General features: G+C 40.0%; 1 protein-coding gene across 4 annotated transcripts in view; it reads right to left on the bottom strand.

Moving 5' to 3' along the window:
- The window catches only part of MSRA (methionine sulfoxide reductase A), a 798,651-nt gene that overhangs the window by 189,593 nt on the left and 584,756 nt on the right, over positions 1-24,302 (bottom strand). For all 4 annotated transcript variants that reach the window (XM_023736743.1, XM_012557226.2, XM_023736744.1 and 1 more), the window contains one exon: positions 11,681-11,787. In XM_023736743.1, coding sequence (XP_023592511.1) covers positions 11,681-11,787 — 107 coding nt within the window. The remainder of the gene's footprint in view (positions 1-11,680; positions 11,788-24,302) is intronic.

Here is a 24,302-nt window from a genome sequence, read left to right as displayed (position 1 = left end):
TCAATAAAGACACAGAAGATCTAAATACCACAATCCAGCAACTTGATTTTATAGACATATACCAAACACTCCACCCAACAGCAGCCAAATATACTTTCTTTTCCAACACACATGGCACAATCTCCAGAATAGGCCACATATTAGGCCATAAAGCAAGCCTTAACAGAATCCAAGGCATCGAAATATTACAAAGCATCTTTTCCAACTATAAAGCCATAAAAGTAGAAATCATTAACAGAAAAAGAAGGAAAAAAATCAAACACTTGGAAACTGAAAACCACGTTGCTCAAAAACTACTAGGTTATAGAAGAAATTAAGGACAGAATAAAGAAATTCACAGAATCAAATGAGAATGAAAACATATCCTATCAAAACCTTAGAACACAGCAAAAGCAGTGTTTACAGCAATAAATGCACACATTCAAAAAGAAGAAAGGGTCAAAATCAAAACATTAAACCTACAACTCTAACAAATAGAGAGCAGCAAAAGGAGCCCTTGGGCACCAGAAGAAAGCAAATAATAAAAATTAGAGCAGAATTAAATGAAATCAAGAGTAGAAAAACAATTAAAAGAGTTAACAAGATCAAAAGCTGGTTCTTTGAAAAGATCAACAAAATCGATAAACCACTGGCCAAACTGACAAAAGAAAACAGGAGCGGAAGCAAATAACCTGAATAAGAAATGAGACGGGGAATATCATAACGGACCCAACTGAAATTAAAACAATCATAAGAGAATACTATGAAAAATTGTACTCTAAAAAATTTGAAAACTTAGAGGAAATGGACAAATTTCTAGAAACACACTACCTACCTAAACTAATACAAAGGTAGAACAACTAAATAAACCTATAACAAAAGAAGAGATTTAAAAGGAAATAAAAAAACTCCCAACAAAAACAAGGTCTGGCCTGGACGGTTTCACTGGGAATTATACCAAACTTTCAAAGAGTTAACAGCACTACTACTAAAAGTATTTCAGGGCATAGAAAAGGATGCAATCCTCCTGAGCTCATTCTATAAAGGCAGCATAACCCTGATATCAATACCAGGTAAACATACACCCAAAAAGAAAATTACAGACCAGTATTCACCATGAACATAGACACAAAAATCCTCGACAAAATTTGAGCTAACAGAATTCAACAACATACCAAAAAAAATAATCCACCATGACCAAGTGGGATTCATGCCAGGTATTCAGGGATGGTTTAACATTAGAAAAACAATCAATGTAATCCATCAGATAAATAAAACAAAAGACAAGAACTACATGATCTTATCAATCGATGCAGAAAAGGCATTTGACAAAGTCCAACACACATTCATGATAAAAACTCTCAGCAAAATATGAATGGAAGGGAAATTCCTCAACAAAATAAAGGGCATTTATACAAAGCCAACAGCCAACATCATCCTAAATGGAGAGAGTGTGAAAGCATTCCCTTTGAGAACAGGAACCAGACAAGGATGCCCTTTATCATCACTGTTATTCAGTATTGTGCTGGACGTCCTAGCCAGAGCAATAAGGCAAGAAAAAGAAATAAAAGGCATCCAAATTGGTAAGGAAGAAGAAAAAGTATCCCTGTTTGCAGATGATATGATCTTATACACAGAAAAGTCAAAAAAATCCACAAGAAAACTACTGGAATTAATAGATTTCAGCCAAGTATCAGGATACAAGATAAGCATACAAATATTAGTTGGATTCCTCTACATCAACACAGAGAACTTCAAAAAGGAAGTCACCAAATCAATACCATTTACAATAGCCCCCAAGAAGATAAAATACTTAGGAGTGACTCTAACCAGAGACATAAAAGAGCTATACAAAGAAAACTACAAAACACTACTGCAAGAAACCAAAAGAGACCTACATAAGTGGAAAAATATACCATGCTCGTGAAGAGGAAGACTCAACATAGTGAAAATATCAATTTTACCCAAAGCGATCTACAGATACAATGCAATCCTAATCCAAATTCCAATGACATTTTTTAATGAGATGGAGAAACAAATCACCAACTTCATTCAGAAAGAGAAGAGGCTCTGGATAAGTAAAGCATTACTCAAGGAGAAGAACAAAGTGGGGGGCTCACACTACCTGATTTTAGAAACTATTATAATGCCACAGTAGTCAAAACTGCCTGGTACGGTCCAACAACAGATACATAGACCAATGGAACAGAATCGAGAATCCAGACATAAATTCATCCACCTATGAGTAGCTGATATTTGACAAAGGCCCAAAGTCCGTTAAATGGGGAAAAGACAGTCTCTTTAACAAATGGTGCTGGCATAACTGGATATCCATCTACAAAAAAATGAAACAAGACCCATACCTCACACCATGCACAAAAACTAACTCAAAATGGATCAAAAACCTAAATATAAAATCGGAAACGATAAAGATCATGGTAGAAAAAACAGGGACAATGCTAGGAGCCCTAATACATGGCATAAACAGAATACAAAACATTATTAACAATGCACAAACACCAGAAGAGAAACTATATAACTGGAGCTCCTAAAAATCAAACACTTATGCTCATCAAAAGACTTTACCAAAAGAGTCAAAAGACAACCTACAGACTGGGAAAAAATTTTTGGATATGACAAATCCGATCAGTGTATAATCCCTAAAATCTACAAGATATTGCGAAACCTCAATAACAAAAAGACAATAACCCAATTAAAACATGGGCAAAGGATACGAACAGGCACTTCACCAAAGAAGACATGCAGGTGGCTAACGGATACATGAGGAAATGTTCACGATCATTAGCCATTAGAAAAATGCAAATCAAAACTACAATGAGATACCATGTCACCCCAACAAGGCTAGCATTAATCGGAAAACATAGAACAATAAATATTGGAGAGGTTGTGGAAAGACTGGAACACTCATACACTGCTGGTGGAAATGTAAAATGGTACAACCACTTTGGAAATCGATTTGGCGCTTCCTTAAAAAGCGAGAAATAGAAGCACCATTTCATCCAACAATCCCACTCCTTGGAATATATCCTAGAGAATTAAGAGCCGTCACATGAATAGATATATGCACACCCATGTTCATTGCAGCACTGTTCACAATAGCAAAAAGATCAAAACAACCTAGGTGTCCATCATTGGATGAATGGATAAACAAATTATGGTATCTTCACACAATGGAATACTATACAACAATAAAGAACAATGATGAATCCGTGAAACATCTCATAACATGGATGAATCTGGAAGGCATTATGCTGAGAGAAATTAGTCAGTCACTAAAGGACACGTATAAGACCACTATTATAAGAACTCAAGAAAAGGTTTAAACACAGAAGAAAACATTCTTTAATGATGATGAGGGTGGGGAGGGAGGGAGAGTGGAATTCACTAACTAGATAATAGACAAGAATTATCTTAGGTGAAGGGAAGGACAGCACACACTACAGGGGAAGTCAGCGCAACTGGACTAAACCAAAGCTAAAAAGTTTCCTGAATACAACCAAACACTTCGAGGAACAGAGTAGCAGGAGCAGGGGTATGGGGACCATGCTTTTAGGGGACATCTAGGTCAATTGGCATAACAGAGTTTATTAAGAAACTTTTGTGCATCCCACTTTGGTGACTGGCGTCTGGGGTCTAAAAAGCTAGTGAGTGACCATCTAAGATGCATCAATTGGTCCCAACCTACCTGGAGCAAAGAAGAACAAAGAACACCAAAGATACAAGGAAAATATTAGCCCAAGAGAGAAAAGGGGCCACATAAACCAGAGACTCCATCAGCCTGAGACCAGAAGAACTACATGGTGCCCAGCTACCACCAATGACCACCCTGACAGGGAACACAACAGAGAGTCCCTGACAGAATAGGAGAAAAGTGGGGTGCAGAACTCAAATTCACATAAAAAGACCAGTCTTAATGGTCTGGCTGAGACTAGAGGGACCCTGGAAGACACGGCCCCTGGACTCTTTGTTAACCCATAAATAAAACCTTTCCCGAAGCCAACTCTTCAGACGAAGATTCGACTGGACTGTAAGACATAAAATGATACTCTTGAAGAATGTGCTTCTTAGCTCAAGTAGATACATGAGACTAAATGGCAGCTCCTGTCCAGAGGTGAGATGAGAAGGCAGAAAAGGATAGGAGTTGGTTGAATGGACACGGGAAATCCACGTTGGAAAGGAGGAGTGTGCTGTCACAACATAGGGAGAGCAAATAGGGTCACATAACAATGTGTGTATAAATTTTTGTATGAGAAACGAACTGTAAACTTTCTCTTAAAGCACAATTAGAAAAAATGAGAGAAATTGGAGGGAAAGATGGGATAACATGCACTGTGATGGTTAAGATTGTATGTCAACTTGGCTAGGCCATGATTCTCAGTGTTTTAGCAGTTGTATAATTTTGTGATCACTTCCCTGTTGAAATTTGATATGTGATCACCCCCATGATGGAATCTGCTGAGTGGTACTGGTGGGGGCAGGGCCTGTGGCAGCTCACCGCCCCTCACCTTCATCTCTCTGCCTTCTGGTGGTTACTTTCTGCCTGCTCCCCTTGCCAAGGTTTTTTGGCTTGTTCCAGACTCAGCAGCTGCCTCTTGTCTCACCTCCAGTTCTTGGGACTTGAGCTAGCAGCTTACCTGTTGATCTTGGAATTCGTCGATCTTCACAGCCTGCGAGCGAGAGTCCTGTTCCCCAACCTGCTGATCTTGGGTTCACCGGACCCTGCAGCTACGTGAATCAGAAGAAAACCTGCGGTCTTGTCTGCTGATCTTGGAATTCGTTGACTTTCACAGCCTGTGAGCAGGAGACCCTCTCCGAACTGCCGACCTTGGGTTCACCAGCTTCTGCGGCTCTGTGAATCGGCAGAGGCCTCTACCCTGATCCACAGACTTGGGATGTTTTAGCCTCTACGATTGCATGAGCTGTTTCCTTGAAATAAATCTCTCTCTGTATATACTTATACACTTTACTGGTTTTGCTTCTCTAGAGAACGCAGCCTAAGACAGGCACCAAGCACATCCAAAACCCAGCAGAACAATTTACACTAGCTCTCAACATTTGAAAATAATCCTCTATTCTCTGAGATCATCTGGGCAATGGCCCTGCTGTCTAGACTCTGGATGTTGCCCACGCCCTCTGGATTCTGGGTGGAGGCCCCTCAGCCCTGGGCTTCAGGTCTACCTTTCAGGCCCACTGAGAGAGCAACTCTGCTGCCTCAGCTTTGGCCAGGCCCATTCTGCTAGTCCCTCTGAGTGGCGACCCCAACACCTTGGCCCTGGCAGGCCCTGTTCTTCTGCCCCTTGGGCACGGCATCCCTGTCCCCTCAGCTTTGTGCAGCAGCCCCATCCCTCGGCACACCTTAACAGCAGCCCTACATTCTGCGAACCGAATTGGTGATGATCCAACTCTTTGACACCTAGGAGGCTATGGCCCCACCCTTTGAGATCCAGGAGACCATAGCCCCACCTTTGAAACAAAGAAGGTTCTGCTTCCCATGCCCCTTCCAACAGTTCTGCTGATCTCCGATCTCCCCCAGGGATGGTCCTTTTCTTCTCTTGGAGAACAAAAGATGTATCTCCTTTGGCCTGCTTCCTGCCTATTGAATTCCAAGAGGCAGCGTTTTTTCCTTTCATTCTTTCTCTGTCCCCTTCAGTCTAATCTGATGGCTTTTCTGCTCTGGTAGTTGGTTAGGTCCATCAGTTACAGACTTAATCTCTTTAACAAAAGATTGTGTAACACATCCTTGGTGAACATTCTAGGACACATGTCCTTAGTTTGTATAACAGAATTTTCCAAATTTTTAAGTTTTGTTTTCATTTTGCACAGTTCATTTTTAAATCATCTCTTTCCTCCCACATTTTACTATAAACAGTAAGGTGAAACCACATGGCCCCTGTAAGATCTTGTTTAGACATCTCACCAGCCAGATATCCAAGTTTAGCACTTACAAGGTCTACCTTCCACCAAACATTTGAACATAATTCAGACAAGTTCTTTGCTACTGCATAAAAAGCGCATCCCTTCCTCCATTGTCCAATCACATATTGATCATTTTCTTTTAAAGCCTCACCATAAGCACATTAAATGTCCACATTTTTTAGCAACATTCTGTTGCTGGCACCATATGTATTCTCTAAGATGATAGAGACTTTCTCTATAGCTCTCCTCACTTTCTTCTGAGCCCTCATCAGAATTGCCTTTGATGTCAATAATTCTACCAACAGTCTCTTCAGGGCAATCTATGCTTTTACTTGTAGGTACCTTAAAACTCTTCCAACCTCCACTCATGACCCAATCTCAAAACCACTTCCACATTGTAGGTATTTGTTAGAGCAGCACCCTACTCTTAATGCTGGTATACAGAAATACCACAAATGGGTGGCTTTGACAAACAGAAATTTATTTTCTCACAGTTTAGGAGGCTAGAAGTTTCAATTCAGAGTGCTGGCTCTAGAGGAAGTCTTTCTCTCTCTGTCGACTCTGGAGGAAGGTTCTTGTCTCTTCTGAGCTTCTGCTCCTGGGTGACCTTCATGTGGCTTGGCATCTCTCTTCCCTCATCTCTACTTCTCTCCTTTGCTTGTTTTAACCTCTCTTATATCTCAAGAGAGATTGACTCAAGACACGCCATATACTAATCTTGCCTCATTAATATAACAAAGACAACCCATTCCTAAATGAGATTATAAACACAAGCATAGAGATTAGGATTTACAACATATTTTGGGGGGACACAATTCAATCCATAACAAAAAGTGATCAAAAGTTTAAATTCCTAAATAAGGAAGAGTTGCATTTTCATGATGTAAAAACTACAAATGAACCATCTCCCCCACCACTACCAGAGGCCATGATTCAGTTTTGGATATTAGAAAACCTTTGTCATGATAGTTTCACTTGGGAGGAAAATTTACCTACATTTGATAAGGCAAAAATAGTAATACACTAGATGACGTCTTGCAATTAATACCATAAGCAAATAATTCCACCATGAAACTCTTTGAGGAAAAAAATATAAAAATGAGGTTAAGAAAAGATAACTAAACCTTTGTCAAAAGACAAAAATACCCCCCATGTTCTATCCAAGACCTCAGCTCACCAATACATGTTAAACAGCTGTCATGTTTTGGGAGCAGAATCTAACATTTTCCAGGTCAGGGTACCCAATGTGAAGTTTGCATTTCACTCTGACCCTCCTCTTCAAGTTTCCTGCCTCCTCCAATTTGATTAGAAATTAGCAAACGTATTCAGCCATTTTTTCTTTCCTAAGGTTGTTGGTGATCCTAGTATCTACAACCCAGCCAACTTTGCAGAAAACCACAGTTTAGATTGAAAATCACTTTAGGTTTCTGGCTCATAAGTAGTACTGCACATCTAATTAGCCCAACAATTGGTCCCTGTGATAAAATCAGCTAATTTTATGTTCAAATGGCTGCTCTGTGGTAAGCAATACTGTCACTCTAAACCTCACATATGAAGAAGTTGCTGAAGAAGCTGGTTACCAGGGGATTACTGAGGGCAAACCAGTAAAGACTATTATATTAGTAATCTAAGTCAATGTTATAGTTAGTGCATAGGAATCCCAGCAGGACTCAAATAAGATGAATTCCCAGAATTTAGTGACAGGGTCAGAAAATGTCAACCTTTAAAGGGGAAAATTGTATGTAGAAAATGAATGAAATGAGTCATTTGCAGAATTTTCCCACTCTTAGAAACAAACCCTAAATGTTTCGGATGAGACTATGGAGTTCTAGACCCTAATCTAGGAATGTTAAGAAATTACTCTCCCTAACTTAAACACCTCTGTTGTCTCAGGTATTTGGTTCAAGGCTACTCTAGGTATAAAACACAGGAAAGTTAATTCCAGGGTCCTTTCTTCAACTTCCTGCTCTCCTTCAATCAGCTGGAAAGCATTGGTGGAATCTGTTAGGAACCACGTTACTTTTGAAGTGAAAGGTAAAAGCACGTATCAACTTCTTTACGTGGGAAAGGTAATTATATTACCTGTCATAAGTATCGTCTTTTATCCCAGCCTCTGCTGTAGTAACTAGTTCTACATAGACCCTGATTAGCTTTATGTAGGTGCAACCTTACAGCACCTCACCTTCAGACTCATGCCATGTGCCTCTTGCCTCCTGTCCTAGAGACACAGTATCCTGCCTGAGACCATACATGTACAACCCAGAAGTGCACAGTGAATTCTGACCAACAGGGCATGGGATCCAACAGATAAATGCTTCCCTTTCTTCCCCTACAATGACTGGTCCTGAAGTATACGTCATAAGGCTTCTCAGAGGGTTCTGCAGGATCAAGTAACCAGTCACCAGTGGCAATAGCCAACTTGTCTTTGTTCTTCCTCCTTTTCTTTTTCATTTCCCCTGCCCTTTATTCCTGCTCCCTGGCACCACACACCTCAAGAAGTACTCACACACAAGCCTTTGTCTCAGGCTCTGCTTTCTGTGGGACCTAGACTAAGACAAAAATCACAGTGGCTACCCGTGTAAAAGGGGGCAGTTAGTTCTATTGTTCACTAGTGTAGGGTACACAGTGAGACATCATATCCTTTGGTGGCTGAAAAGGAAAACTACTTGATGCTTCATGGTGTGAATCTCCAGACAGGGAAAGGGGAGAGTAGTTCCTGGTGCTTAAAGGGAGGCCAGAAGGATATATTCTGACACAGTGCTTCTGGGTGGGGGCCATTGGCAATGGCTGCGTCAGGAATGGAAGAGCTCTCTGTGCTTGACTGAGCTCAGCCAAGGATCCCCAGATCCAGGGCTTTCAGTGCTCAGCTCTTTCCATTAGTGGCCCCTCATGCTGTGGATTTCCAGAAAGGGAAAGGAAACAGTAGTTTTTGGTGGAGCACCTCTCATGGCCAGGAAGATCTATGTTCATGGCAGTCTCATACTCTTGTGATAAGCCATAGCAAGAGTAGAAAGCTTAGAATCCTGAGTCTCCCAACTTGGGAGCCAGGCTGGTATCTGCCCCTGCTCCCAGAACACATACACACTCTTAGGGCAGTCTAGACTGCTTTGCTGTCTAATATGGTAGCCACTAGCCAAATGTGGCTATGGGAATATAAACTAATTAAAATAAAATGATAAAATTTAAAAATTCAGTTCCTCAGTCACACTAGCCACATGTTACGTGCTCAATGGCCACATATGAGTCATGGCTACTCTTTTGGACAGCACAGAATAGACCATCTCCATCACAGCAGAAAGTAGTATTGGAAGTGCTGGTCTAGAATCAAGACTCTCTGGGTCTTAGTTATTTATCCCTGAGAGAAATACTGGACTTTCTACTCATCTATCAGTGGCATTTAGGGCTAGTTTTATTTATGTGATAAAATAAAAGAGACATGACAGTATTTGGGTCCTGAGTTAGTGATAAAGCAGTAATATGTGGTTATATTAAACAACAGCAATGGATACCTAGATTCTGGGGACATAGGAGACCCCAATCTTTATGAAAAAAGACCCTAGTTTTAAAAATCAAACAAAAGAAACAGTATCTATCTGTCTGTCTGTCTATCTATATACTTAATTCCCATATGCTTGGAGTGCAGAACACTCAAAAAGCATTTGGTTAGAAAAACAAAAGATTGTTGTTGTTGTTAGGTGCTGTCAAGTCATTTCCAACTCATAGCGACCCTTCGTACAAAAGAAAAAAACACTGCCTGTTCCTGCACCATCCTCACAACTGTTGCTATAATTTAAGATGTACATTTAGATTATAATCTAACATTCTCAAAATCTAAAAAAATAATTGAGGCAATGATGACAACAATTAACTAATACTCCATACCTAAATTTTATCTCCTATATATACATATATGTATATATGTGTATATATATATGTATCAGCTATCTAAAATCAACATGGGCTCCATTCAAAGCTAAGAGTAAGAAACTATATTGGGACAAAAACTGGAAAATAATATAAGTAAGCTTCTTTGTCATTATATGGAAGGCACTGACTATTTGAACCTAAAATCTTAATTGTGTACACCAGAATATCATCTCATTTTGAGACATTCTGGAGAGAAATGAATATCCTTTCAGGTTCTCCTAGTATTACTGTTAATACTATAAGGGACTATGAATCATTATATCAGGCAATTTATATGTAGTATTAATCACTGTAATTTAATATTAATTACTAACATTGCCTTTATAATTAAATATAATGAGATTACACCAATCAGAACTACTTTTTAAGTACTTCCTTGGGGTTGATTCTCTACAGTGTCTAGCATAGTGTCTTGCTTGCTGTAGGCATTACCCTATCATTTCCCAAATGTTGGTGTTCCTCAGGTCCCATGCCTTCTTCTGTTATCTCTTATCACTTTTCTTAGGTTATCTTATCAGCTCCTAGGGCTTCAATTACTAAATATATGTTGATGACTCCCAGTAGTATTAAAGACTAATATTTATTGAGCACTTTACAAGCATTAACCCAGTTAACCGTCACAGCAACCCTCCCTAAGAGACAGGAACAGCCCAAGTCTCCCCCTATCCACCAGATGGACACCCATCTCATAGGTACCTCAAACTCCACATTTCCAAAATTGAATCTACCTTCCCCACAAATCTGCCACTACTCCTCCATATCATTGCCCATACCTCCTCCATCCTTTGCCACATGAGCTGCCTCACAACAAGGCAGATGGCTTCTCCCAGGGCAAGTGATCCCAGAAAGAGTGAAAGAGCCCCTAGAGGGAAGTCACAATCTGTTAATAACCTAAACTCAGAAGTGACATCCCAACACTTCTGTCATTCACTAGAAGTGAGTCACTAAATCCAGCCCACACTCAAGGGGAGAAGATTACACAAGGATTGGGACCTTTGGGGCTTATTCTAGAGGTTGCCTACCACAAGGAGCTAGGTTCAATTATTACCCAAACCCATCACAGCCTTGGAGGGTAGGAGGGAGGGAAGGCTGAGGAATGAGTGGGGACCTGTCAGCATCTTCCTCAGCTCTCTCTGCTTTTTGGAGTTGAACTGACCATGAGTTTCACGTCTTGCATGTTTTTCACCAGTTGGCACACTCCTGGCCTAGTCTTCTCTTCACTGATGTCTCTCTGCCACCATGAGGGACAGGTAGAGAACCCCACATTCCAGAGGATGTTGCATACCAGGCTTTGTACATAATTCTAAAATAGATTAGCATTACAGTAGCTACTAGCTCTATCATTAACTGTGAATCCAAATTAGAAAATATCATGATAAGTAAATTTTATCTTGAAGCTCTGAAAAATAAAGAAACTCAAGTTGTTTTTAGAGGCACTAAATCTCTACTGGAGGAGATTTAAAAATATTATACAGGTTAATACTGAAAATAACTGTTTCATGATGTGCTGTATATATTTCTAAGTAGTATTTTTATTATAATCCAATTTACTGTTACTGGGAGGCAGGAGAGAGAGAACGAATGTATAACAAGCTACAGATTCATCTGGATGAGTTGATTTTAAAGAAAAATACTAAAGGTCCACCTTAAAATCTCATTGAACAACGTATATTGAGCACAATGGCTCTACTCCGAGAGGGTGACACAAATTTTTTTAAAAAATTTACAAATGCAACACAGTTGCAGGTGAAAAGAAACCAGACTATTCCTCTAAAGGCAGGAACCTAAAGTGAGTCAGGATGACCCAACCAGGCACAAAAGTGAGAGCAGCCCCTACCTTCTGGTAGTCCTCTTTGGACCTCAAGGCCACCTCCATTTGCTTGGAGGAGGTAGGATAGATGGCTGAACGGTACTGAGTGCCATGTTCGTTGCCTTGGCGCATGCCTGGTAAAGTAGAAAACAGAGAGAATTATTGGGGTTGAATAGGTAACAATGCCAGAATCCAACTAAGCAAAACCCTGACATGTTCAGGCATTTATTTTTTATGTTCTCTATGACTGATATGCTGCTAAGTGCTTGTTTTAATTTCATTTTGACATCATTTTCTTTAAACAAGCATGAAATGCATCTGTTTTTTTCCTAAATTTATTTATTTTGTTGCTGTTGTATGCAAAGCATACACCAATTCAACAAGATCTTGGAAGAAAAAATAGGGACAACGGTAGGAGCCCTAATACATGGCATAAACACAATACGAACCATAAATAACAATGCACAAGCACCAGAAGAGAGACTAGATAAACGGGAGCTCCTACATGTCAAACACTTATGCTCATCAAAAGACTTCACCAAAAGAGTAAAAAGACTACCTACAGACTGGGAAAAAAATTTTGGCTATGACAAATCCGATCAGCATCTAATCTCTAAAATCTACAAGATACTGCAAAACCTCAACAACAAAAAGTCAAATAACCCAATTAAAAAATGGGCAAAGGATATGAACAGGCACTTCGCCAAAGAAGATATTCAGGTGGCTAACAGACACATGAAGAAATGCTCACAATCATTAGCCATTAGAGAAATGCAGATCAAAACTACAATGAGATATCATCTCACCCCAACAAGGTTAGCATTAATCCAAAAAACACAAAATAATAAATGCTGGAGAGGTTGTGGAGAGACTGGAACACTTATACACTGTTGGTGGGAATGTAAAATGGTACAACCACTTTGGAAAATGATATGGCACTTCCTTAGAAAGCTAGAAATAGAAGTACCATATGATCCAGCTATCCCGCTCCTTGGAATATATCCTAGAGAAATAAGAGCCATCACATGAAAAGATATATGCACGCCCATGTTCACTGCAGCACTGTTCACAAAAGCAAAAAGATGGAAACAACCTAGGTGCCCATCAACGGATGAACGGTTAAACAAATTATGGTATATTCACACAATGGAATACTACACAACGATAAAGAGCAGCGATGAAGCCGTGAAACATAACATGGAGGAATCTGGAGGTCATTATGCTGAGTGAATTTAGGCAGTCACAGATGGGAAAATATTGTATAAGATCACTATTATAAGAACTCAAGAAAAGGTTTAAACACAGAAGAAAACATTCTTTGATTGTTACGAGGGTAGGGAGGGAGGGTGAGGGCTGTTCACTAACTAGATAGTAGATAAGAATTATCTTAGGTGAAGGGAAGGTCAGCACACACTACAGGGGGAATCAGCACAATGGGACTAAACCAAAGCTAAGAAGTTTCCTGAATACAGTCAGACACTTTGAGCGACAGAGTAGCAGGGGTAGGAGTCTGGGGCCCATGCTTTCAGGGGACATCTAGGTCAACTGGCATAACAAAGCTTCTTAAGAAAATGTTCTGCATCCTGCTTTGGTGAGTGGCATCTGGGGTCATAAAAGCTTGCAAGCATCCATCTAAGATGCATCAATTGGTCCTAATCACCTGGAGTAAAGGAGAATAAGAATACCAAAGACACAAGGAAAGTGTTAGCACAAGAGACAGAAAGGGCCCATAAACCAGAGTCTTCATCACCCTGAGACCAGAAGAACTAGATGGTGTCCAGCTACCACCAATGACCGCCCTGACAGGGAACACAACAGAGAGTCCCTGATGGAGCAGAAGAAAGGTGGGGTGCAGAACTCAAATTCCAGTAAGAAAATCAGATTTAATGGTCTGACTGAGATTGGAGGAACCCTGGAAAGCATGGCCCCTGGATTCTTTATCAGCCCAGAACTAAAACAATTTCCGAGGCCAACTCTTCAGAGGGGGACTGGGCTGGACTGTGGGACATAAAGTGATACTCGTGAGGAGTATGCCTCTTAGCTCAAGTAGATCCAAGTGACTAAATGGGCAGCTTCTGTCCGGAGATGAGACAGAAAGGCAGAGGGGGTTAGGAGCTGGTTGAATGGACATGGGGAATCAGGGGTGGAAAGGAGGAGTGTGCTGTCACAGTATGGGGACAGCAATTAGGGTCACGTAACAATGTATGTATAAATTTTTATATGGGGAAAAAAAGTAATTCATATATGAGAAAAACCTGTTTACTAAATCTCTTATGAGAAGCACAGGACATAGAGCTATAAGATCTTGTGTCAAGTCTGCCTCTACCACGTACATGCAAGTCACCTAGTCTTTCTGATTATAAGGGATTTTAAGGACTTAAACTAAAGGTCCACCACGTGTCTGTCAGTTTGTCACACTTTCGTGGCTTGCATGTTGCTGTGATGCTGGAAACTTTGCCACTAATATTTCAAATACTAGCAGGATCACTCTTGGTGGACAGGTTTCAGTGGAGCTTCCAGAGTAAGACAGACTAGGAAGAAGGACATGGTAGTCTACTTCTGAAAAAACTGGCCAGTGAAAACCTTGTGAACAACAGCAGAACACTGTCTGAAATAGTGCCAGAAGATGAGCTCCTCAGGTAGGAAGGCTCTCAAAATATGATTAGGGAAAAGCTGCCTCCTCAAAGTAGAGTTGACTTTAATGACGCAAATGGAGTTAAGCTTTTGGAACCTTCATTTGCTGATGTGGCATAACTCAAAATGAGAAGAAACAGCTGCAAAAATCCATTAATAATCAGAATGTGGAATGAACGAAGTATGAATCTAGGAAAATTGGAAGTCGTCAAAAATGAAATGGAAATAAACATTGATATCCTAGGCATTAGTGAGCTGAAATGGATTGGTATTGGCCATTTTGAATCAGACAATCATATGGTCTACTATGCCGGGAATGAAAAATTGAAGAGGAATGGCATCACCTGCATTGCCAAAAAGGATTTCAAGATCTATCCTGAAATACAAAGCTGTCAATGATAGGATAATATCCACAAGCCTACAACAAAGACCAGTTAATACAACTATTATTCAGATTTTATACACCAACCACTAAGGCCAGAGATGAAGAAATTGAAGATTTTAACCAATGTCTGCAGTCTGAAATTGATCAAACATGCAATCAAGATACATTGATAATTATTGGTGATTGGAATGAGAAAGTTGGAAACAAAGAAGAAGCATTGGTAGTTGGAAAATATGGCCTTGGTGATAGAAATGATTCTAGAGATCGCATGATAGAATTTTGCAAGAGCAATGACTTCTTCACTGCAAATACCTTTTTTCATCAACATAAACGGCAACTATACACGTGGACCTCAACAGATAGAATACACAGGAATCAAACTGACTACATCTGTGGAAAGAAGACAATGGAAAAGCTCAATATCATTAGTCAGAACAAGACTAGGGGCTGACTATGGAACAGAACATCAATTGGATCACAGAAGCACCTATGCAATGTGAAGTTGAAGTTAAAGAAAATTAGAACAAGTGCAGGAGAACCAAAGTACTACCTTGAGTATGTCCCACATGAATTTAGAGACCATCTCAAGAACAGATTTGACACATTGAACACTAATGACTGACGACCAGACGAGTTGTGGAATGACATCAAGGACATCATACATGAAGAAAGCAAGAGGACATTAAAAAGACAGGAAAGAAAAGACCAAAATCGATGTCAGAAGAGACTCTGAAACTTGCTCTTGAATGTAGAGTAGCTAAAGAAAATGGAAGAAATGGTGAAAATAGCTGAACAGAAGATTTCAAATGGTTGAGAAGACAAAATGAAGTATTATAATGAAATGTACAAAGACCCGGAGATAGAAAACCAAACGGAAGAACACACTTGGCATTTCTCAAGATGAAAGAACTGAAGAAAAAATTCAAACCTCGAGTTAGAATATTGAAGGATTCTACGGGGAAACTATTAAACGATGCAGGAAGCATCGAAAGAAGATGGAAGGAATACACAGAGTCACCATACCAGAATGAATTGGTCAACGTTCAACCATTTCAGGAGGTAGCATATGATCAAGGACCACTGGTATTGAAAGAAGAGGTCCAAGCTGCACTGAAGGCATTGGCGAAAAACAAGGCTTTAGGAACTGACAGAATATCAATTAAGATGTTTCAACAAATGGATGCAGCACTGGGAACACTCACTTATCGATGCCAAGAAATTGGGAAGACAGCTTCCTCATCAACCGATCGGAAGAGATCTATATTTGTGCCCATTCCAAAAAAAAAGGAGATTCAATAGAATGTGGAAATTATCGAACAATATCATTAATATCACACACAAGTAAAATTTTGCTGAAGATCATTCAAAAGCAGCTGCAGCAGTACATCGACAGAAACTGCCAGAAATTGAAGTTGGATTCAGAAAAGGACGTGGAACTAGGGACACCATTGCTAATGACAGACGGATCCTGGCTGAAAGCAGAGAATACCACAAAGATGTTTACCTGTGTTTTATTAACTATGCAAGGCATTTGACTGTGTGGATCCTAACAAATTATGAATAACATTAAAAAGAACAAGAATTCCGGAACACTTAATTGTGCTCATAAGGAACCTGTACTTGGACCAAGAGGCAGCCGTTTGAACAGAACTAGAGGAGAATGCGAGGTTTAAAGTCAACAAATGTGTGCATCAGGGCTGTATCCTTTCACCATAGTTATTCAATCTGTATGCTGAGCAAATAATCCAAGAAGCTGGACTATATGAGAAGAACATGGCATTAGGTTTGGAGGAAGACTGATTAACAACCTGTGATATGCAGATGATACAACCTTGCTTGCTGAAAATGTAGAGGACTTAAAGCACTTACTGATGGAGATCAAAGACCACAGCTTTCAGTATTAATTATACTTCAACGTAAAGAAAGCAAAAATTCTCACAGCTGGACCAATAAGCAACATCATGATAAATGAGGAAATTGTCAAGGATTTCATTTTCCTTGGATCCACAATCAACACCCATGGAAGCAGCAGTCAGGAAATCAAATGACACATTGCATTGGGCAAATCTGCTGTAAAAGACCTCTTCAAAGTGTTGAAAAGCAAAGATGTTACTTTAAGGACTAAGGTGTGCCTGACCCATGCCATGGTGTTTTCAATCACCTCATATGCTTGTGAAAGCTGGATGATGAATATGCCTTTGAATTATGGTGTTAGAGAAGAACACTGAATATACTATGGACTGCCAGAAGAACGAACAAATCTGTCTTGGAGGAAGTACAGCTAGTATGCTCATTAGAAATGAGGATGGCGAAATTTCGTCTTGCCCACTTTGCACATGTTATCAGGAGGGACCAGTCCCTGGAGAAGGACATTATGCTTGGTAAAGAAAAGGGTCGACTAAAAAGAGAAAGACCCTCAATGAGATGGATTGACACATTGGCTGCAACAATGGGCTCAAGCATGACAACAAAATGTGAGGATGGCACAGGACCGGACAGTGTTTTGTTCTATTGTACATAGGGTCACTAAGAGTTGGATCTGACTTGATGGCGCCTAACAACAACAACAACAAAGTATAGGTTTGTTGTGAAGAATAAATGTGATGAAACCTGTAAAGCACTCTGTTGACTGTAAATTATTGTGCAGGTGTTAATTATTATTATTTTTATAACAATAATCTTGTAACATTTCATAATAATTTGTTTGAAATAAAAATAACAAATGAAGTCACACAAGATACTACACTATGGGAGTAACTCCTTTTCCCCAGAAAAGCATAATTTATATTCATCTCTGAGATACACAGCAGAGATCACATGGGTAAATCCAAAAAGAGGATCAAAATTCATTTTATGTAGTAGCAACGTACTATTTAATTTTTAACTGTTTATTTCATTTTTTAGCAGAATTACCTTTTAACTGCTCATTTCCAGCCCAGTTCTCCACTACAATGGAAAATAAACTCAAGAAAGGGAAAAAAAACTCTTTGAATGAATCCTCCCGCCCCTGTCTCTACCCATCAGATGTCCTCTCTCTCGGTCTCTGATCTGAAGTTTGAAAAAATTAAGTCTGTTGGCATTATCTTGTGTCTCCTGAGTGTACATTTACTGAGGTACTCTAAAGGGGGAAAGAAAGACCTGTAGAGTGTTAGAAGGAAATAATATTAGGATTCTAAATAGTTGAAGAAGTTCTTTGTTCTGCCTATATTCCTTCCTTCTTTGATGTGATGGATAACTTTTATATGGCCTTTCTAGCCACAGTCTTGTAACTCCCACCAAAAGATGGGTGGGACTATGCAAATAAGGTGCTTGTGGCCCACCAAGCAGACTGGATAACTTGCTAATAATACAAATAAGGTGCATGGCACCCTTGTGGGAGTAGGATAATGCAAATAAGGTATATGGGACCCTAACAAGGGGATTGGTCAATTCTGCCATCCTGCTAGGCTTAAAATGAACCATCCTAGAGGCAGAAAGTGCGGACCTCACCAAGAAAGAAGAGTTAGGAGTGCAGCGTGTCCTTTGGACGTGGATACCTGTGCTGGGAACCTCCTAGACCCAGGAGACAGGGACAGAGAGACAGCGAGAGACAGGGAGAAGCAGCAGAAGAGAAATGGCAGCAGCAGGACACAGTGTAGTGGGCTTCCCGGCACACAGAGTGAGAAAGCTGAGTACTTTCAGGCAGGAGGCTTCCTGATGGAGTGGGATGCCTCCAGGACTTGTCGGTGGAGCTAAAGAGCTTTGTAACACTTGCTGAAATAGGGCAGACGCTGGGCCAGCCCAAGAGGCCTGAGGGGCCAAGGGGTCAAGAGGCCGAGGGCCAGAGAGAGGCTTGCCTGCAGGCACAGCTGAAAGAGGCTGTCCTGAGAGAAAAACTGTATCCTGAGTCATTTCTGATCCTGAATTGTAACCTGTTACTTCCCTAATAAACCCCATAATCATGAGTATTGTCTGTGAATTCTGTGTGGCTATTGCAACAAATTATCAAACCTAGCAGAGAAGCAGACAGTGCCATGGGAGGGACGGCTGATGTCAGAATTGGTGAAAAGTTTATACAGGGGAGGTATGTCTGACCTCCACTTCTTAGGAATCACCCTTCGGCTGATGCTGATGGTGATTCTCTCTTGCCTTCTTGAAGTGAGAGGAGATCAAACGCACCTGCCACGCCATCATTTTTACACCTTCCTTTCACTCATCCATTCATCTTTCTATGTGCCTGACACTGTGCTGGGTACTGGGATTTAGAAATAAGACAGACTTAATTTTTCAATTAGGTCAAACTCCTAGTACAGTAAGGGGGAAGAGACTGGACTCTAATAAGCATAATCAAGTATTAGAGGTGTTATGGGAAAAATCTGTGCAGTTTAGAAAAATAAAGAGTTCAGAGAAGGAAGTGGATAAGTTCACGTGACCAGTGGGAGTCAGTGGGGCACTAAGTCTTGAAAAGTCATACAGAGGAAGAGAAAGAAAGTGACTCTTGCCTATAAAGAGCAGTGGGTGAGCAAGAGGGTTGAAAGACATTCTTCAGGAAGCAGAAGAAAAAACAAAGGTAAGGATTATGGAATAGCATATTATGTTCAGGGACTTGGAAGAAAGTGCTACTACTTGCAGAGATAGTGGCAATACTGTCAGCATCTTTATTAAGCCATTCGTTTCAAGAAGAATGAGCAGTTTACAATTAAGCTTAAAGCATAGATGAAAAAACCAACTCTTTGAGCTGTTAGAAATACAAGAAGTGGCCCTGCTTGCCCACCCACTGAATCATATAACAAATGATGCTTTATAATGCTGTTCCAGAGGGCAAAATTAACCAAAATTATGTATATATAACACTATTGTATAATTTATTTTTTGTTTTAATCAAGAATATACACAGCAGAACACACACCAATTCAACAATTTCTACATGTACAATTCAGTGACATTGATTACTTTTTTCAGTTGTGCCACCATTCTCACCCTCCTTTTCTAAATTGTTCCTCCCATTACATAAACATAACATAAATGCACTGCCCCCTAAGTTTTCTATCTGATCTTTTGAGTTGCTATTGTCAATTTGATCCCATATAGATAGTTCCTAAAAGAGCACAATGCTCAAGGCAGACATTCTTTACTAGTTAACCTAAGGGGCAGGAGGGAAGGGGAAAGGGAAGGTTATTGTTTATGGAGCGCTGAGTTTCTGTCAACAGTGATGGAAAAATTGCATTGATTAAGGGTAGGGTTACACAGGTGATTAATGCAATTTTTGTCAATAAGTTGTACACCTGTAAAAAGTTGAATTAGCAAAAGTTGTGTGATAGATTATTTCCAAAAAAGGAATGAAAGAGCAGCTGCTGTGGCTGCTTATGTACAACCAAACACCTCACGGGATTTGATTTATTAGTTTGGAGGTTTAGGGTCATGGTTTCATGGGACATCCCAGCTAACTGGCCTAATAATGTGTTTAGTGCTTCTGTTCTATCTCCTAGTTTGTTGCGTACTGCCTGGGGTCTTATAAGCTTCAAGCAGCCATAAAAGGTACAACAATTGGTCTCTATTTGCCTGGAGTAACAGAGGAGAAGGAGACTCAGGAACAAGATGTGTGATGTGTGTCTGATTGCCTCCATGAACAACTGCCTCCTTTGTCATGAGACTAGAAGAACTGGATGATTGCCAGCTACCAATACTAAACGTTTTGATCAAACATTCAATAGAAGAGAGGAGGCAGGGACAAGATGGCAGAGTAGTCAGATGCTTCCTGTGGTCTCTCTTACAACAAAGACTCAAAAAAACAAGTGAATCAACTGTAACATGACAATCTAGGAGCCCTAAACATCAAAGGCAAAGTTGAGGAATCAGACTGAGTGGTGGGGGAAGGAGGAGATGGTTCGGAAGCAGTGAGGAGTGGCCAGACCTGACCTGGTGAGAGCCTGAGCCATTCAGGCTGGATCACCTTGTGGTGTGCGGTGAGGCAGGCAAGCAGTGGTGCTCGGGAGGCGTTTTCCACATCAGGAGAGGCCCAGCAGTAGAGAGTCTACTCAGCCATCCAGAACCAGTGAGAAGCAGCACTTGATCAGCAAAAGATAAGTACTTCTGTCTGGCCTACTGCAGGGATTAAAAAAAAACCCATTTGGGAAAAACCTCTCTCCCATTTTTCTCCCCCATCCCTGCTCTGCACTGGGTCCCAGGCTAGCTTCAGCAATTGCTGAGTCCCCTCGGCTGGAAATAGGAATCATCACGCGCCCTGAGCCATTCTCCTAGCCTTGGAGAGGGAACAAATTAACAAATAGGGAAAAAATAAGCTGCCAGCTCCCCTAAGCCAGGAACTCAGGGTTGGCACCGCTCCTTTGCCTAGGCACAGGCTTAAGGGGTCCACGGACTCTGAATGCCTTTCATCCCTGCATAGACTTTTGTGGGCTCATTTCAACAGTATAGGCCTTCATTACCACAGTACAACAGGGTATATACCTGAAGTCTAACTGTTTCAGCTGTGAAATGGCAGGTTTGTGACATTTGACACTGCTCTGCCCATTAAGCAGTTTCCTCACCTGCCCACATCAGAGGCCTGAGGACTGGTGGCTCCACCCATGCCACTTAGCCACCCACAACAGGGGTCCAAAATAAGTGATGTCCCCCAGTCCTTACAGCCAACAACATTGAGTGCTCATACTCTGGCTGCAAAACCCACATACCTACTCGCTCTAGGGAACAGGGACACACTTTCATTCCAGACACTTAGGGGCAGCCATCAGCCCCCTGCCTTACTCAATGCATGACCCCCTACTGTGGCCAGATACCTGTGCCTACACCAATCATCCATGCCTGTCTAGGAGTGTAGGTGAGAGCCTGCACCACATAGTTAGTGAATGACTACCTGGACACCTGAGCTGAATCCATACAAGAAAAGTTAACGTACTCCTGGGCTCACATACTTAGTGCAGATCTAACCACATGGTGACAGGACATTAGAGCTTCAAAGGCGCCAATAACAAAACTAGCTCACACGAGCAGCCTATTTTGGCATATCAAAACAAAACAAGAAGCTAGGACATGGTAAGCCAACATAAAGTAAATAAATTATAATAACCTATTGATGGCTCTGAGACAACAGTCAATATCAAATCACATAAAGAAGCAGACCATGATGGCTTCAGCAAGCTCCCAAAATAAAGAGTCAATAAATTTTCTGAAGGAAGAGAATTTCTTGGAATTACTGGAGGCAGAATACAAAAGATTAATATACAGAACTCTTCAAGAAATTAGGGAGGAGATCATGCAAAACACAGAACAAGCCAAGGAACATACAGACAAAGCAATAGAGGAACTTAAGAAGATTATACAAGAGCATAATGACAAATTTAGTAGGCTGCAAGAATCAATAGACAACAATCAGAAATCCAGAAGATTAACAATAAAATTTCAGAATTAGACAACTCATTAGGAAGTGAGAGGAGCAGAATTGAGGCAATGGAAGTCAGAATTAGTGAGATTGAAGATAAAGCACTTGACACCAACTTATTTGAGGAAAAATCAGATACAGGAATTTAAAAAAATGAAGAAACGCTAAAAACTGTGTGGGACTCTATCAAGAGAAATAACCTATGAGTGATTAGAGTACTAGAACACGGGGAGAATAACAGAAAATACAGAGAAAATTGTTGAAGATTTGTTGACAGAAAACTTCACTGATAGCATGAAAGATCAGAAGATATCTATACAAGATGGCCATCAAACACCACATAAGGTAGATCTCAAAAGAAAATCACCAAGATATATTATAATTCAACTTGCTAAAACCAAAGATTAAGAGAGAATTTTAAGAGTGGCTAGGGATAAACAAAAAGCCATCTACAAAGAAGTGTCGATAAGACTAAGCTCGGACTACTCAGCAGAAACCATGCAGGCAAGAAGGCAATGGGATGACAAATATAAAGCTTTGAAGGAAAAAAAATTGCCAGCCAAGAATTATATATCCAGCAAAACTGTCGCTCAAATATGATGGTGAAATTAGAGCATTTCCAGATAAACAGAACTTCAGAGAACTGGCAAAAACCAAACAAAAATTACAAGAAATACTAAAGGGAGTCCTCTGGTTAGAAAATCAACAACATCAGAATACAACCTAAGACTAGAACACAGGACAGAGCAACCAGATATCAACCCAGATAGGGAAGTCACAAAATTAATCACAGCTAAAACACTGAATACAGGGAAAAAGAGATGTCAATATGTAAAAGATGACAACATTAAAACGAAAAAGGGGGAGTAAAAAATGTAGAAATAGATTTTTCATATGCAGAGGAAGTAAAGGCAATATAAATAAATAAAACACTGGTTTAAACTTAGAACAATAGGGGTAAATATTAAGGTAACCACAAAGGAAACTAACAATCCTACACATCAAAATAAAAAACTAGAAAATATAAAGACTAAATATAAAATCAACAACAATGAAAAGGATGAAAAGAAAATACATAAAGAAAAATGACTGAGCACAGAAAATTAAATGGGAACAAAGAAACTGTGAACAACATACACAAAAAAAAGACATCAAAATTACAGCACTAAACTCATACCTATCAATAATTATGCTGAATGTAAATGAACTAAATGCACCAATAAAGAGACAGAGAGTAGCTGAATGGATAAAAAAAAGCACGATCCATCTATATGCTGCCTACAAGAGACAAACCTTAGACTTAAAGACACAAACTAAAGCTCAAAAGATGGAAAAAAATATACCGAGCAAGCAACACTCAAAAAAGAGCAGGAGTGGCAATATTAATCTCTGAAAAAATAGACTTTAAAGTAAAATCCACTACAAAGGATAAGAAAGGTCACTATATAATAATGAAACAATCAGTACACCAGGAGTACATAACTATACTAAATATTTATGCACCCAACGACAGGGCTCCAAAATACATAAAACAAACTCTAACAGCATTGGAAAGACAGACAGCTCCACAACAATACTAGGAGACGTCAACACTCCACTTTTGGTGAAGGACAGAACACCCAGAGAGAAGCTCAATAAAGACATGGAAGATCGAAATACTACTATCAACCAACTTGATCTCATGGACATCTACAGAACACTCCACCCAACAGCAGCCACGTATACTTTCTTTTCCAATGCATATGGAACGTTCTCCAGAATAGACCACATATTAGGCCATAAAGCAAGCCTTAACAAAATCCAAAGCACCGAAATATTACAAAGCATCTTTTCTGATCATAAAGCCATGAAAGTAGAACTCAATAAGATAAAAAAAATCAAGCACATGGAAACTGAACAACACCTTGCTCAAAAACTACTGGGTTATAGAAGAAATTAAGGATGGAATAAAGAAATTCATAGAAACAAACATGAATGAAAACACAACCAACCAGAACCTTTGGGATACAGCAAAAGCAGTGCTCAGAGGTCAGTTTATAGCAATAAATTCACACATCCAAAAAGAAGAAAGGGCCAAAATCAAAACATTAACCCTAGAACTGGAAGAAGTAGAAAGACCAGCAAAAGAAGCCCTCAGGAATCAGAAGAAAGGAACTAAGAATTAGAGCAGAATTAAATGAAATAGAGAATAGAAAAACAATTGAAAGAGTTAACAAGACCAAAAGCTGGTTCTTTGAAAAGATCAACAAATT

The sequence above is a fragment of the Trichechus manatus genome, unplaced genomic scaffold (assembly GCF_000243295.1).
Source record: "Trichechus manatus latirostris isolate Lorelei unplaced genomic scaffold, TriManLat1.0 scaffold00091, whole genome shotgun sequence".
NCBI classification, from domain to species: Eukaryota; Metazoa; Chordata; class Mammalia; order Sirenia; family Trichechidae; genus Trichechus; species Trichechus manatus.
The sequence above is the reverse complement of the archived record's forward strand: the minus strand, read 5'-3'. Positions and strand labels throughout refer to the sequence as shown.